This window comes from Chenopodium quinoa, unplaced genomic scaffold (genome assembly GCF_001683475.1).
Source record: "Chenopodium quinoa cultivar QQ74 unplaced genomic scaffold, ASM168347v1, whole genome shotgun sequence".
Taxonomy (NCBI): domain Eukaryota; kingdom Viridiplantae; phylum Streptophyta; class Magnoliopsida; order Caryophyllales; family Amaranthaceae; genus Chenopodium; species Chenopodium quinoa.
In genome coordinates, this window is record NW_018744118.1 from 929,182 (window position 1) to 945,761 (window position 16,580).

At 41.0% G+C, this 16,580-nt stretch overlaps 1 protein-coding gene across 1 annotated transcript; it reads right to left on the reverse strand.

Moving 5' to 3' along the window:
* Window positions 1-4,342: 4,342 nt before the first annotated feature.
* Window positions 4,343-15,599, reverse strand: LOC110692616. The gene is made up of 3 exons (XM_021869645.1): window positions 14,569-15,599; window positions 5,008-5,447; window positions 4,343-4,857 (listed from the first exon to the last, which is right to left on the reverse strand). The coding sequence occupies exons 1-3, from the start codon at window positions 15,597-15,599 to the stop codon at window positions 4,343-4,345; spliced, it is 1,986 nt and encodes a 661-aa protein (XP_021725337.1).
* Window positions 15,600-16,580: the final 981 nt, after the last annotated feature.

Sequence of the window (16,580 nt, forward strand, 5' to 3'; positions counted from 1 at the left end):
TTATCATGTCTCCACGATGGTAGTGCCTAGAAGGTCGCAACTTTCGTTTTTTCATGTCAGAGTATATGGAGGAGTGGCTTTTGTTTAAGAATTTTAAGGTGGGTAAGACATTGGGTTGGTCTGACTCATGACTGCCCACCTCTCTTTTTTTTTTTTTTTTTTTTTTTTTTTTTTTTTCTGTTTTCACTCCTTTTCAAAGCTAACTCCGGCTATTTCCACCCTTAACCTCCACAAAACTATACCTGTTTACAAGCAATAATAATCCAACCAACACAACGAATATAGCCTAAGATAATAACCAACAAGAACAATTTCAACAGAATCCAGCAGTAATTTCAACAATAATCAACGAAATTTCGCTAATAACCTAAGATAATCAAAATCCTTGCTTAAAAATTAATCAAAAGAGAATAATTAACGAAGGAAATTTAATACCTTTACCCTTATGCGAAAAATTGTTGTTTTGGTGTCGATTTGTTGAAGGTTTTGAGTAGCAAGGAGTTCGTTGCGGTTGGTGTTGAGGATGCCTATTTGCTTTCTTTGATGATGAACAAACGCTGATGATGAATGATTGAAGCTTCAAGAGATTGATTTATGAGGATGATTGATTTAAGAGGATGGAAGAAGATGATCTTGAGTATGGTGGTGAGGAGCGGCCGCGAAGAGAGGGAAAGGCAATGAGGGAGTTTGAGTTATGTTTGTGAGGGTTTAAGGGAGATTGCGGAAACAAAAGACGAAGCCGTATTTTTTTTCTGAAACCCAGAAAGGCGCGCCCGCTCTTATAAAGGCGCGCCCGCGCCTCAGTGAAACGCGGCCCGCTCCTAAATCGCGATAAAATCGCTCCAACTCCCTGGAAATCAGACCAAACTATTGACGCGCCCGCGCCCTGAATAAGCGCACCCGCACCTCTTTGATATCGCGGGCCGCTCTTTAGCTTCGACAAAATCACTCCTTCTTTCTGGAATCGGAGACCTTTTAGACCAAGCAGATGGCGCGCCCGCGACAGAGTCAGGCGCGCCCGCGCTCCTTTGATGACGCGAACCAATCCTTTGGCGCGATAAAATCGTTCCTACGTTCTGGAATGATGGCAATTTGTGACCCAAGAACTGGAACACCCGCGCCTGTTTGACGCGCGCTCGCGCCTTTCTCTACTCGCGCTCGCTCTTCTGCCGCGACCAAATCGCGCTGGCTCTTTGTCTTTGGTCTTCATTTGACCACAACTCCTCAATAAAAATTTCATTTTGCTTCAACTCTTATCTCTCTTTCCTCATGGACCTACACAATCACACCTACATCACAATTGATTAAGAAAAGTGTTAGATGGATTAGTTCAAGTGTGGCAAAGGAAATAAAATAAATAAATAAAAAGTTGAAAACCGGGTTGCCTCCCGTAAGTGCTTCTTTAACGTCATTAGCTTGACGTCCTTCACAAAAGAATCATGGTGACTTGAAAACATCAATGAGCGATAAATTTTCCGGCTTCTCAATTAGTTGACCCTCATAGTATGGCTTGAGACGGTGCCCATTCACTTTGAATGGAGGGTACTTGTCATTGAATACCTCAACTGAGCCATAAGGAAAGACTTTGGATACTTGAAATGGACCGCTCCATCTAGACCTCAATTTCTCGGGGAAGAGCTTGAGTCTTGAATTGTAGAGTAAGACCTTTTGTCCTTCCACAAATTCCTTCTTGGAAATTTGAGCGTCGTGCCATGCCTGGGTTCTTGCTTTGTAGAGGCTTGCACTATCATAGGAGTTCATTCTCAACTCTTCCAACTCATGAAGCTCTAGAAGTCTTTGCTCACCCGCACTATGGAGATCAAAGTTGATTTGCTTGATTGCCCAAGGCGTTCGGTGCTCCATCTCCTACGGGTAAATGGCAATTCTTCCCATAAAAAATCTTATAGGGGGTAGTCCCTATAGGAGTCTTGAAGGCGGTCCTATATGCCCACAATGAATCAATGAGCTTACTAGACCAATCCTTCCTTGTTTTAGCAACGGTCTTCTCCAAGATGACTTTCAACTCCCTATTTGTGACCTCCGCTTGACCACTTGTTTGGGGGTGGTAAGCAAGGCCTCGCTTGTGCGATACACCATACTTTGAAAGAAGCTTGTTGAATGTATGGTGCTTGAAGTGTGAGCCTCCATCACTTATGATTGCCTTAGGAACAACGAATCTTGGGAAGATGACTTTCTTGAACAAATTGATGACCACCTTTGAGTCGTTGGTGGGAGATGCCACGGCTTCCGCCCATTTGGAAACATAATCAACGGCAACTAGAATGTGCCGGTTTCCTTGGGATGAGATGAAAGGGCCCATGAATTCAATTGCCCAAACATCAAAAATTTCTAGTTCAAGAATCGGATTTTGGGGCATCTCATCACGCCTTGATATGTTCCCCATCCTTTGGCACCTATCACAAGTCTTAACAAATTGCCAAGCATCTTTGAATAGAGAGGGCCAAAAGAGCATGCATTTCAAAACCTTGGAAGCGGTCTTTTGAGCACTCATATGACCACCACAAGGGGATGAGTGGCACATTGAGAGCACATCTTGGAACTCTTCATTAGGAACACATCTTCTCAAAAGTCTATCCACCCCTCTCTTCAAAAACATGGGGTCATCCCATATATACTTCTTTGCTTCATGCTTTAGCCTTAGATGTTGTTGAGGAGTGAAATCCGGAGGTATGGCACTACAAACCAAGTAGTTCACAATATCCGCATACCAAGGCTCCGATTTTGCCTCAAGAGCATATAAGACATCATCTATTAGGGCATCTTCAATTGGAAAACCGTGTTCATGTATTCTTGCACCTCCCAACCTAGAGAGGTGGTCCGCCACCACGTTCTCGGCTCCCTTCTTATCTCTCATTTCGTAATCAAAGTCTTGAAGGACCAAGACCCATCTCAACAACCTCGGTTTGGCCTCCTTCTTACTTATCAAATATTTGAGAGCCGAGTGATCGGTATAAACTATTGTCCTAGAACCAATGAGGTAGGTTCTAAACTTCTCAAATGAGTGGATAACCGCCGAAAACTCTTTTTCGGTAGTTGTATAATTCCGTTAAGCATCATTGAGAGTCTTGGACAAATAGTATATAACGTGAAGTTTCCCATCCTTTCTTTGTCCTAGAACCGATCCAATGGCCTCGTCGCTTGCACCACACATTAGCTCGAATGGTAGAGACCTATCCGGTCCTTGGACTATGGGGGCGGTGCAAAGAGCCCTTTTCAACCTACAAAATAACTCATGACAAGCTTCATCAAACACAAATTCTTTACCCTGTTGCAAGAGAGATGTGAGAGGCTTAGGAATCAAAGAGAAATCTTTGATGAAGCGGCGATAAAAGCCGGCATGACCAAGGAAGGACCTCACTTCTCTCACATTTATGGGAGGAGGAAGCTTCTCAATCACATCAACCTTCGCACCATCAACTTCGATGCCCGCTTGGGAGATTTTATAGCCAAGAACAATGCCATTTTCCACCATGAAGTGGCATTTCTCCCAATTGAGCACCAAGTTGGCACTCTCATACCTTTCTAAACAACGAGATAAATTCATTAGACACTTCTCATACGTGCCTCCACCAACGGAAAAGTCATCCATAAAAACTTCCATTTCTTCCTCGATCATTTAACTAAAAATTGACATCATGCATCTTTGGAAGGTAGCCAGGGCATTACAAAGACCAAAAGGCATCCTACAGTAAGCAAAAGTACCGTAGGGACAAGTGAAAGTGGTCTTTTCTTGATATTTTGGGTCAATTGGGATTTGGAAGAATCCCGAATAACAATAAAGAAAGCAATAAAAAGCATGCTTTGTAAGCCTCTCAAGCATTTGATCGTTGAACTGTAATGGAAAATGGTCTTTGGAAGTGTTGGCATTTAATTGGCGGTAATCAATACACATACACCAACCCGTAACAAGCCGAGTTGGGACCAATTGTTGCTTATCATTGACCATTACCGTCATACCTCCCTTTTTCGGCACTACTTGAACCGGGGACACCCAATCACTATGAGCGATTAGATAGATGATCCCCGCTTCAAGTAGCTTGGAAACTTCCTTTCTTACAACCTCTTGCATGGAAGGATTAAGTTTCCTTTGTCGTTGCCTACACGGCATAGTACCCTCCTCTAAATCGATTTTATGCATGCATAGGGAGGGGCTTATACTCTTAAGATCATCAAGAGTATAACCCAAAGCCTTCCTATGCTTTTTCAAAGCATTAAGAAATGAGGAGGTTTGCTCTTCCGTGAGGTTAGCATTGACAATGACCGGAAAAGTATCATTAGCATCCAAAAAGACATACCTCAAGCCCGAAGGTAGAGGTTTCAATTATACCTTCGGAGCTACCTTACCATTAGAGATTTCCTCCTCTTCTACTTGGAAGACTTCATATGTTTGGAGCATCTCTTGGTCGGGGGTTGTCTCCTCTTTCTCATCAAGCATTTCCTCATATAATTGCATCTCCTTTTGATCACCTACCTCATTCTCTTTCAACAAAACATTCTCAAGTAGATCATTAGAAGCAGGCATATGAGGGTATCTAAACTCATTCATCAAGTTTTCAATTGTATCTGTTCTAAAGCATTCATTATTAGAGGAAGATTGTCTCATTACCTTATTCAAATCAAATTCGATAGAATCATTGTCAACCTTCAAGGTCATCTTGCCTTCTTTGACATCAATAATTGCTTTAGAAGTAGTTAGGAATGGCCTACCCAAGATTATAGGAATTCTTTCATCTTCATCCATCTCAAGAACATAAAAGTCCACCGGAAAAGTGAACTTACCAACTCTAAGGGGTATGTCCTCTACTTTCCCTATAGGCAATTTTGTGGACCTATCCGCTAGTTAGAGGGTGATGTTTGTAGGTGAAAGGTTACCCACATTAAGCTTTTGGTAGACCGAGAAGGGCATTAAACTCACACTAGCACCTAGATCACACAAAGCTTTCCCCAAATGAACCTCATTAATTAAACAAGGGATGGAAAAACTACCGAGATCTTGCAATTTAATTGGTAGCTTACTAGAGAGAATAGCACTACAATTTGCGGTTAGGCTAACTGTTTCAACTTCTCTCCTTCCATTCAAGAGGTCTTTTACGAATTTAGAGTAGTGTGGCATCTCTTTCATAGCATCCACAAAGGGTATAGAAACATGCAAGCTCTTTACTACATCTAAAAATTTTCCGAATCGGACATCAAGCCTAGACCTAGCAAATCTTTGGGGAAAAGGCAACCTCTCATTCCTAGGTTGGAGATTAAGGGGTAAAGGTGTTTGATCTTTGGTGCTCTCCTTTTCGGGTTCCTTCTCTTTCTCTTTCTCACCCCTCTCATCCTTTCCGCCACTTCCCTCTAGAATCTCATTCTCTCTTGACGACTCATCCTCAACCTCAAGTCCTATCCTCACATCGGAACTTGATAGGCTTATCGCGTACCTAACAAAAATAACCTAACTATTCCTTCTAACTGTGTAGTAGGGCAAGTAAGGATCGAATCCCAAGAGACTATGGTTCATTCAATTAATCAGACTCAATTAATCACTAAGCACGTCACCAATCAATAATGGATGATAATAATCAACTAATATATTAAATAACACAATTAACTAGAGGAAATATTAATCAATAAACTAAAGCATCCAAGATCAAGCATTACCACGATTATGATTGATAAACTAATAAATCTACCCCCAATATATAAATCAATTGACAAGAAGAAAAGCAATCCCTAATAATAATACCAAAGGTCTCTTCCAAGTTATCAATGGCTTCCCAAATTAACTATCAAGCCTACTTCCGTGGAATCAAGCGAATAAGGGACATTAAACACCATGCCTAGATTCCTAATTATTCAATCATCTACTTCCGTGATGATCTTCAAACCCTTAATTGGAATAACCTAATCCCGTTAATACCCAACTTCCGTTGCAATAAGAACAAAGGGATGATAACAATACTAATTATTCCTAATCTAGTATTGGCATAAACACAATCAATTAAGCATGTCAATTGGGATTATTATTGGGGAATTTAAAGATCTACTTTATACATCAATCATAATCGAGCTTAGCAAGATCCCGGATTAAGGAAACTACTCACACATCATAATAAAATCAAAATCAAGTTCAAAAACAAGAAACAGTAAAGAAAACATATTTAGAGAACAGTGAATATCAGAAAAGAGTGAAGTAAGATAAATACCAATTACTCCAATTGAAAGAACTCAAATTGTTGATGAACAATTGATTAATCTGGGATTAAAAGATTGAAATTGCTTAAAGGAAATAAAACTAGGGTTCTTGAGAGTTTTCTAGGGCTTAAGGAGAAAAACTAATGAAAAACTCTCTTTAAAAGTTAATTACAAAAGGGTATTTATACCCTCAAAAGATAGAAATTCGGAAATAGCTGAAATCGCGCAATCTTGAACATCGCCCGGTCAGACCGGGCAAACCTCGCCCGATCGGGCGGAGGAAGGCTGCGTAAAATACGACAGTTTTCCTTCTTTGCCCGGTCAGACCGGGCGAACCTCGCCCGGTCGGGCGCGCGTAACACGTTTCCAGAATTGCATCTTCATAACTTGACTTCTTCATCGCCCGGTCTGACCGGGCGAAGCCTGCCCGATCGGGCGCGCGTTGCACCGTTCAGGATTGGGCTTCTTCCTGTGAACTCTTCATTGCCCGGTCTGCCCGGGCAAGCCATGCCCGGTCGGGCACTCCACATAAATTGCAGTTCTTGGCTATCAACTCTTCCGAATCTACTAAAAACACGTCCAATTGCCTAGAAACGCTTCATATTCCTGAAAAGCTTACTAAAACAATCGAATACACTAAAGAAGAGATTGTTAGCAAGAAATGGCTCCGTAGAGCTCAAAACCATATAAAATTACTAAGTAAAACCGGGGAAAACCATTGTATGAAACACGTATATCAAATTCCCCCAAGCTAAACCTTTGCTTGTCCCTAAGCAAAGCAATGAATAAATAAATCAATACTTCACCCCAAAAGCAATTCAAATCAATAAATACGATTAAAGGTAAACTCGACAGTTATGCATCAAAGTCAACCAATCAAATCCATCTGACTACTCATCCTGTCTGACAATAGTCAAATAGAGCAAACCACAAGAGCATATAGAATTCAAGACTAGTGTTCACACACTCAACTCTCATTTATGTGGCGAGTAAAAGATATACTCGATCGCTCTCCATCCAACTCCTTTAAATGTGAACAATGCCCTCCCAAACTCACGCACTCGTGTGTTTAAAGAAAACAAGCACTCAACCTAGCAGTCGACTCGAAATATATCAAATCATTCTTTGCATTGGAAAACAACTAATTTCACATTCACACAACTCTATGCACAAAGGTCAGAAGGTCTTCAAAGCTTGTAATGTAAGGCTAGGATAAAAGGTAGGAAATATTTGGGAAAATGTAAGAGTAAAGCTATGCTTAAGGGAGCCAAAATCCTAATAAATAAAACCAAGATCAAAATGAATTAATGACCAAATCATCTCCAACACAACTCAACTCTACCAAAAATTCACCAAACATCCAATTATATTAAAAATTTCCAACACTTAAAATTTCACTCATATATACAAAATATAAAATTATAGAACTTGAGTGAACAAACAAACTTTGAACTCTCCTTTTTTTTCTTGAGCAGCCTTCAATTAGAACACTTGAACATTGAAACAATTTTTTCTTTTGCTCTTTCTTTTCCCTTTTTTTTCATCTCACATTGGAATTTTTTCTTTGCACAATAAATTTCCAATTTTTTCAATCCACAACAATAAGAACAAATAAAAACTTCTCAAATCCACCCAAAATTGTGCAGATTACATGCACACTACAACTCCCTCACCTCACTCACTATTAGCTCCCCCAAGCCAAGCTTGGGACTAGTAACCAATGGGGCTTAAATAGGCTTGTAATGTGGCAAAATAAACAATAAAAGGGCACAAGCAACAACATGGGTAGCAAGAAGGGAACAAATGTATCTAATATCGTCTGAAAGCCACCTAGAGGAACAAATGCCTTCGTCCTCCTCAATGTGCATATTAATGAGTCATGCAAACATTACTCAAAGTTATAAACCAATACTCAACTTCATTGACATACCAGGAACTAACACACATTCCTAACCAAATCAACTAGTCAAGCACTATATTTACAAGTAGTTGGGCAAAATTGACTCATGTTAAGACATCCAAGTAATCAAACATCAAATCATGGCTAACCTATCCACAATACTCGTCATCATATACCAAGAGTTAAAACAATTTTCATGAATGGGGCACAGGGAAGCATGATTTATTATTCATTGGATCGTATTTTTTGTATGTTTTTTTTTTTTTTTTTTTAAAAAAACAACTAAAATAACTACACTAAAATAAAACAAGAAAGATAAGAGAGATAAGGAGAGAGAGAGTACCACATGTACGAAGCAACTCCCCCAAGCTAAATGCGGCAATGGCCTCATTGCAGCGTAAGGAGAGCATAGGAATCTCGACGGCTCCTCAAAAAGAATCGGGTTGCCTCCCGCAAGCGCTTGTTTAGAAGGTCATTAGCTTGACCGTATTCATCCTCATTGAGTTTGTGGTGAGGAAGAGAATGTGATATCTGACTTTTCTTCAATAGGATCTCCCGCTCGATAGTGCTTCACCCTTTGTCCATTGACTTTGAAGGTGCCCCCGGTGTTGTTCCATAATTCAATGGTGCCATAAGGATATGCTTTGTAGACCGTGAAAGGGCCCGACCATCTTGACCTGAGTTTCCCTGGAAATAGTTTCAACCTTGAATTGAATAGAAGGACTTGCTCTCCTTCTTTCACAGAATTTGGAGGGGGAAGTTTCTCTATTACCTCTACTTTGGCTTTGTCCACCTCAATCCCTTTGTTTGAAACTACATGGCCTAAAACGATTCCCTGTTGTACCATAAAATGGCACTTCTCCCAGTTCAATATCAGATTGACATCCTGGCATCTATGGAGCACCTTTGTTAGATTATCAAGGCAAATATCGAAAGATGAACCATAAACAGAAAAATCATCCATAAAAACTTCCATAGAATTTTCTATGAGACCTGAGAAAATAGCCATCATACACCGTTGGAACGTGGCTGGGGCATTACACAGTCCGAATGGCATTCTGCGATATGCGAAGGTGCCATATGGACATGTGAATGTAGTCTTTTCCTGATCACAAGGGCGGATGGGGATTTGAAAAAAACCGGAATATCCATCCAAGTAACAGAAAAAGGAATGGTTAGCCAATCGTTCGAGCATTTGATCAATGAAAGGCAAGGGGAAATGATCTTTACGGGTGGCTTTATTTAATTTTCTGTAATCAATGCACATCCGCCACCCTGTAACAGTTCTTGTGGCAACAGGCTCGCCTTTGTCATTCTTGACAACTGTCATACCTCCTTTCTTTGGTACTACTTGTACAGGACTAACCCACTTACTATCTGAGATAGGGTAGATTATTCCTGCAGCAAGCAATTTGAGAACCTCTTTCTTGACTACCTCCATCATAGTTGGATTTAGCCTTCTTTGAGGTTCTCTAGAGGAGGCATGATCGTCCTCAAGAATGATCTTATGCATACAAAAAGAGGGATTAATACCCTTGATATCATCAATGGTATACCCAATAACATTTCTATATTTTCTTAAAACAGCGAGAAGTTTCTCTAATTCAATGTTATTAAGCTCAGCATTAACAATAACAGGGTATGTATTTTTAGGACCAAGATATGCATATTTAAGATTAGATGGAAGGGGTTTCAACTCTACCTCGGGAGGCGTCGAACTCTCCCCAACACTCGATGTACTAAGGACTTCCTTGACTGGAGCGATGATTGGATTAGCTTTTGCGTCTTCTAGTAGCCTCGTGTACTCCCTTACTTCCCAATCTTCATCATGGATACTCCCTATCAACACCGTTTCAAGAGCATCTTCCTTTTTGATCAGGGGAAGTTGTTCTTGTTGTAGATCATCGAGGACATCCACTTGACAAATAGTTTCACCCATAGACGGATTTCCCATAGCATTCAGTAATGAATACTCCATTTTCTCATCCCCTACTTCAAATGTTATTTTCCCATTCTTCATGTCAATAATTGCACCTGCAGTAGCTAAGAATGGTCTACCAAGAATAATAGGGACATGGGCATCTTCTTCCATTTCCATAACAACAAAATCACATGGAATAAAGAATTTACCAACTCGCAATGGAACATCTTCAAGTATACCGAGGGGAAATTTAACTGACCTGTCTGCAAGTTGCAGAGATATCCTTGTAGGCTTTAGCTCACCCATTTGAAGCTTTTCGCCGATGGAGAGCGGCATAAGGCTTACACTTGCACCAAGATCGCATAGCGCTCTATTGATCTCTATATCTCCGAGCTTCACTGGGATTGAATAGCTGCCTGGATCACCTAGTTTCTTAGGAAGAGTGTTTTGCAGAATGGCACTACATTCTGCAGTTAGAGAAACAGTAGCATTCTCTGCAAGCTTCTTCTTGTTAGATAGCATGTCTTTCAAAAACTTTGCATAAGAAGGCATTTCAGAAATTGCATCCAAGAACGGTATATTAATGTGAAGTTTCTTAAGGATGTCTAGAAATTTACCGTACTTTTTCTCTAACTTAGCCTGGGCTAACCTCTGTGGGAAAGGGACTCTTGGCATGTATGGGGCGAGAGGTGGGATCGGTTCCCGTGGCTTTTCTTGAACATCATTCCTTGGAATTAGGCTGTCTGGATCTCCCGCCCGGTCGGGCAGTGATTGCCCGGTCTGACCGGGCGAAGAAGAGCTGCTTATGTTCTTCTGTTTGTCTGGAATTTCTTCTTGCGCCCGATCGGGCGGACCTTGCCCGGTCTGACCGGGCGAAGAAGAAATTCGCACAGTCCCCTGTTTTTCGTCGACTGCTTCTCGCGCCCGATCGGGCGGACATTGCCCGGTCTGACCGGGCGAAGAAGAATTTTGCAAAATCCCCTGTTTTTCACTCATTCCCTCAATATCTATCGTTGATGGTTCCCTTACGGGAAGGTCTTCCAACTGTTTTCCACTCCTTAAAATTACAGCATTCATGTGCCCCTTTTGTGGTTGCTCTGTTTGGCCAGGAAACGTACCTGGTGTTTTTGAAGATTGGCCGACTTGATGAGCAAGTTGGCTTATTTGATTTTCCATGAGCTTATTCTGGGCTTGTAACTGTTGGATGGAATTATTTGTGGTGTTGATGAAGTTCTCCATCATTAGTTCGAGATTGGATTTTTGAGGGAGTGGTTGCATAGGTTGCATGGGTTGTTGTACTAGGGGTGGTCTTGGTTGAAAACCAGGTGGATTATAATTGTTGTTTCGAGGTGGGGGCGGAGGTGGATTTTGCTGAGCCTGGGTGTTTTTGTATGAGAAATTTGGGTGATTCTTCCAACCTTCATTATAAGTATTAGAATGGGGATCGTATGGTCTTTTAGGGTTGGAATTGTAGAAGGCATTGGCTTCCTCAATTGATACCTCATTCGAATTTCGTGGGCAATTAGGTGCGATGTGACCTTGAGTATTACACATTGGACAAGTTTCTAGCACATTATAAGAAGATCCAGTTTGTAATCTATCGAACTTGCTTGAAAGTGCCTGCACAGAACTAGTTAAAAGAGTTAGAGCATCAACATCTAATTTACCTCCTTTCTTGACACTATTTCGGCCGCCTGGGTGATAGTTGTCATTGGCTGACATCTTCTCAACCAGCTCCTTTGCTTCGGTTGGATTTTTAGTTAAAAGGGAGCCTCCAGATGCGGCGTCGATATAGATCCGGAATTCATGGGTTAGACCGTTATAAAAGGTTTGGATTAACATCCATTCAGGTATGCCATGATGAGGGCACTGTCTCTGTAATCTCTTGAATCTCCTCCATGCGTCATATAAGGATTCTTCATCTGATTGCCTGAAAGTGGATAGCTCGTTCCTTAATCTTGCAGTCTTTTCTTGTCCCAAGAACTTGACCAGAAAAGCTTTTACTAGTTTATCCCATGTATCAAAGGAACCAGAACCCTCATCTCTTAACCATTCCTTCGCCCTATCCCGTAATGAGAATGGAAAAAGGCGAAGTCTAAGAGCATCATCTGTAACACCATTCAGCTTCATAGTGTCACACTTTTCCAAGAAACCATCTATATGATTCACTGGGCAATCAAGAGGTGTGCCAGCAAATGAATCATTGGATATGAATTGAATAAACTGCGGTTTCAATTCAAAATTCTGAGCGGTGATAGGTGGTCTAACAATGCTAGAAAGGAGTCCGGTTGTTGTGTCAGGGATACCGTACTCCAAAAGAGACTTTGTTGCTTGGTCTTCCATATTTCTGTTACCTGCTCTTCTTCTACTTCTTCGTCTTCTTGCAGTCGCTTCAATTTCTGAATCGAGAGGCACTAAGTCGTCTGACCCTGAGCGACGTGTTTGCATACAACAAAGAACTAGGCAAAGAACATCAAAAACACAGGAGGCAATAGCCGAAGCAACAAACAACGCTTAGTAAAAACGAATCACGGAAAATCAATATGAAACCGTTAGTCCCCGGCAATGGCGCCAAAATTTGATAGGCTTATCGCGTACCTAACAAAAATAACCTAACTATTCCTTCTAACTGTGTAGTAGGGCAAGTAAGGATCGAATCCCAAGAGACTATGGTTCATTCAATTAATCAGACTCAATTAATCACTAAGCACGTCACCAATCAATAATGGATGATAATAATCAACTAATATATTAAATAACACAATTAACTAGAGGAAATATTAATCAATAAACTAAAGCATCCAAGATCAAGCATTACCACGATTATGATTGATAAACTAATAAATCTACCCCCAATATATAAATCAATTGACAAGAAGAAAAGCAATCCCTAATAATAATACCAAAGGTCTCTTCCAAGTTATCAATGGCTTCCCAAATTAACTATCAAGCCTACTTCCGTGGAATCAAGCGAATAAGGGACATTAAACACCATGCCTAGATTCCTAATTATTCAATCATCTACTTCCGTGATGATCTTCAAACCCTTAATTGGAATAACCTAATCCCGTTAATACCCAACTTCCGTTGCAATAAGAACAAAGGGATGATAACAATACTAATTATTCCTAATCTAGTATTGGCATAAACACAATCAATTAAGCATGTCAATTGGGATTATTATTGGGGAATTTAAAGATCTACTTTATACATCAATCATAATCGAGCTTAGCAAGATCCCGGATTAAGGAAACTACTCACACATCATAATAAAATCAAAATCAAGTTCAAAAACAAGAAACAGTAAAGAAAACATATTTAGAGAACAGTGAATATCAGAAAAGAGTGAAGTAAGATAAATACCAATTACTCCAATTGAAAGAACTCAAATTGTTGATGAACAATTGATTAATCTGGGATTAAAAGATTGAAATTGCTTAAAGGAAATAAAACTAGGGTTCTTGAGAGTTTTCTAGGGCTTAAGGAGAAAAACTAATGAAAAACTCTCTTTAAAAGTTAATTACAAAAGGGTATTTATACCCTCAAAAGATAGAAATTCGGAAATAGCTGAAATCGCGCAATCTTGAACATCGCCCGGTCAGACCGGGCAAACCTCGCCCGATCGGGCGGAGGAAGGCTGCGTAAAATACGACAGTTTTCCTTCTTTGCCCGGTCAGACCGGGCGAACCTCGCCCGGTCGGGCGCGCGTAACACGTTTCCAGAATTGCATCTTCATAACTTGACTTCTTCATCGCCCGGTCTGACCGGGCGAAGCCTGCCCGATCGGGCGCGCGTTGCACCGTTCAGGATTGGGCTTCTTCCTGTGAACTCTTCATTGCCCGGTCTGCCCGGGCAAGCCATGCCCGGTCGGGCACTCCACATAAATTGCAGTTCTTGGCTATCAACTCTTCCGAATCTACTAAAAACACGTCCAATTGCCTAGAAACGCTTCATATTCCTGAAAAGCTTACTAAAACAATCGAATACACTAAAGAAGAGATTGTTAGCAAGAAATGGCTCCGTAGAGCTCAAAACCATATAAAATTACTAAGTAAAACCGGGGAAAACCATTGTATAAAACACGTATATCAAAACTCTTCTCAACATTTAAATCACTCTATATATCATCCCACTTCTAGTAGTAATGGCATACATAGACTTGGGGTTGACACCTTGGCTAGGTAAAGAAGAAGATGAAGAAGGGGAGGATGAAGAACTTGGTTGGGCAATTTGAGAGATTTGGGTCTCAAGCATTTTCATGTGTGCCTTGATTTGTTTCTTTTCTTCCTCTTGACTCTTATTATGCTTTTCTTGATTTTTAATGAAATTTTGAAGCATAGTCATCATAGGATCCGGAAGGGCTTCTATTTTAAGGGGTTGAGTATGGGGAATTTGAGAATGGGGCCTTACTTGGTCGAAACCGGGGGGTCTACTATTTTGTGAGAAAGTAGAAGCATTTTGAGGTCTATTGCCCCCGGAACCCTGATTGGAATTAAAACGTTGTTGGTTATTGGAATAGTGTTGTTGGTTTTGATTCCAATTGGACCTTTGGTTTGAGTAACTTCTTCCATTGTAATTGGAAGAGTTTCCCCTACCTTGGCCTTCGTTATCATAACCACCACCACTTTGATTCCATTGATTTTGATTCCAACCACGGTTTAGGTTTTGATTCCAATTTGGCCGCATTCCAGCATTTCCCTCACGGGGCACAAAATTCATGGCATTAACATCTTCAACATTATCATCATTTTCATGGGGAGGGGGACCTTCACTTATGGACATACATTGTTGAGAATTATGATCATAGCCTCCACATATATCACAAAACATACAACCAGGAGGCATGGCATTGTAATTAGAGGGAGAAGAAGTAGAAGGATTCATACCATGGCCTCCCTTAGGAGGAGGGGAGGAAGTATTTTGAGAACTCGATTTCATGAACTCCTCCATTTGTTTCGCCATCTTTGCCATTTGGTTGGAAAGATTTATGATGGCATTGGTTTGCTCTACGGATTGTACCGTTCCTTTGCTAGAAGTGGCTTCCTTCTCTCCTTCGTACCAATCCTCATAATTGCGCACAACATCTTCTATGATACTCTCCACTTCATCTTCCCTTTTGTTCATGATTGGGCCTCCGGCTCCGGCATCAAGGTTAGTCTTGCTTTGAGGGGAGAGTCCTCCGTAGAATGTTTGGAGAACTTGCCAATTAGGAATCCCATGGTGTGGGCATTGCCTTTGTAACTCTTTGAATCTCTCCCATGCCTCACAAAGAGACTCTCCACCTCTTTGGCGGAAACTTTGAATCTTTGAGCGAGCCTCGGCGGTTTTCTTGTGATTGTAAAACCTTCCTAGGAACGCCGTAGTTACCTCATTCCAAGTCGTGAGGGAACCGGGGGGGACATCCTTGTTCAACCAATGTTCTGCCGCTCCCATGAGTGAGAATGGGAAAATCTTCAATCTTATGTACTCTTGGGAGACTCCGTTGATCTTGATAGTGTCACAATACTTGAGAAACTCTTTGATATGCTCATGGGGATTCTCAAATTTCCCACCGGTAAATTGCCTCTTCTCTATCATTGAAATGAAATTAGGCTTTATCTCGAAATTGTTTGCTTAAGTGGTGGGGGCTAAGATCCCACTTTGAGAGGCATATGATTCGGGTGCTCCAAGTTGCTTTAGTGACCTTTGATCACCCATGTTTCCTTGATCAGCCATGCTTTGTTGATTATGGTTATAGACAAATGGATTGGGAATTGAGCCCGTGGATGGTTCACTCTCCTCACTTGAAGTGGGTGAAGATGGGGTAGGGGAACTTCTCACTTGCTCTTGAAGTGGGTCTTCACCTCTCTCCCTTGCTTGTCTCCTCAATTGGGCCAGAGTACGCTCTAGCTCAAGGTCTATGGACACTAAAGGCGTAGAGCAATTAATGCATATACAAAGCTAAGCAGAAAGTGAGCACTAACAAGATACGGAAAAACAAAAGAATAGAAAAGAACTAGTCTCAACAAGAAAATAAACACACAATGGAAACCGTCTCCCCGGCAACGGCGCCAATTTGACAGGCGGTGTTTTAGGTCGTTACTAAGACACCTCTATCAAATGATATTTGTAGTCCTAAACATGCAACTAAAAGAGCATAGAGGCAAGTTAAGGGTCAAACACAGGGAAACGATTAAGCACCGCTATTTATCTCCTAATGTTAATCTAATTCGATCAAGAAGTATGGTGGGTAAAGTAATGACTAAAGGGGATAGAATAACAATTAAAACAAGCACTAGGGGGAAGGATCAAACATGCTATGAATTCAAAGAAGTTACGCATCAGAAAATAGGTTTACATGTAACCCAAGCAACTCATACAAGGCAATATCAATAATACTCTCTAATCACCTATCGGGATTAAGAGCTTTCCTAGCTAGCATACACTTACACTATCGTCGTAAGGCATACAAGCTAAGGTCATGCAATAATCAATCACCTAATGACTATTCCTAAGTCGCACTATCGTCACGATTTAGTTCAAGTCATTCAACCACAACATGCATATGGCCATAAACAT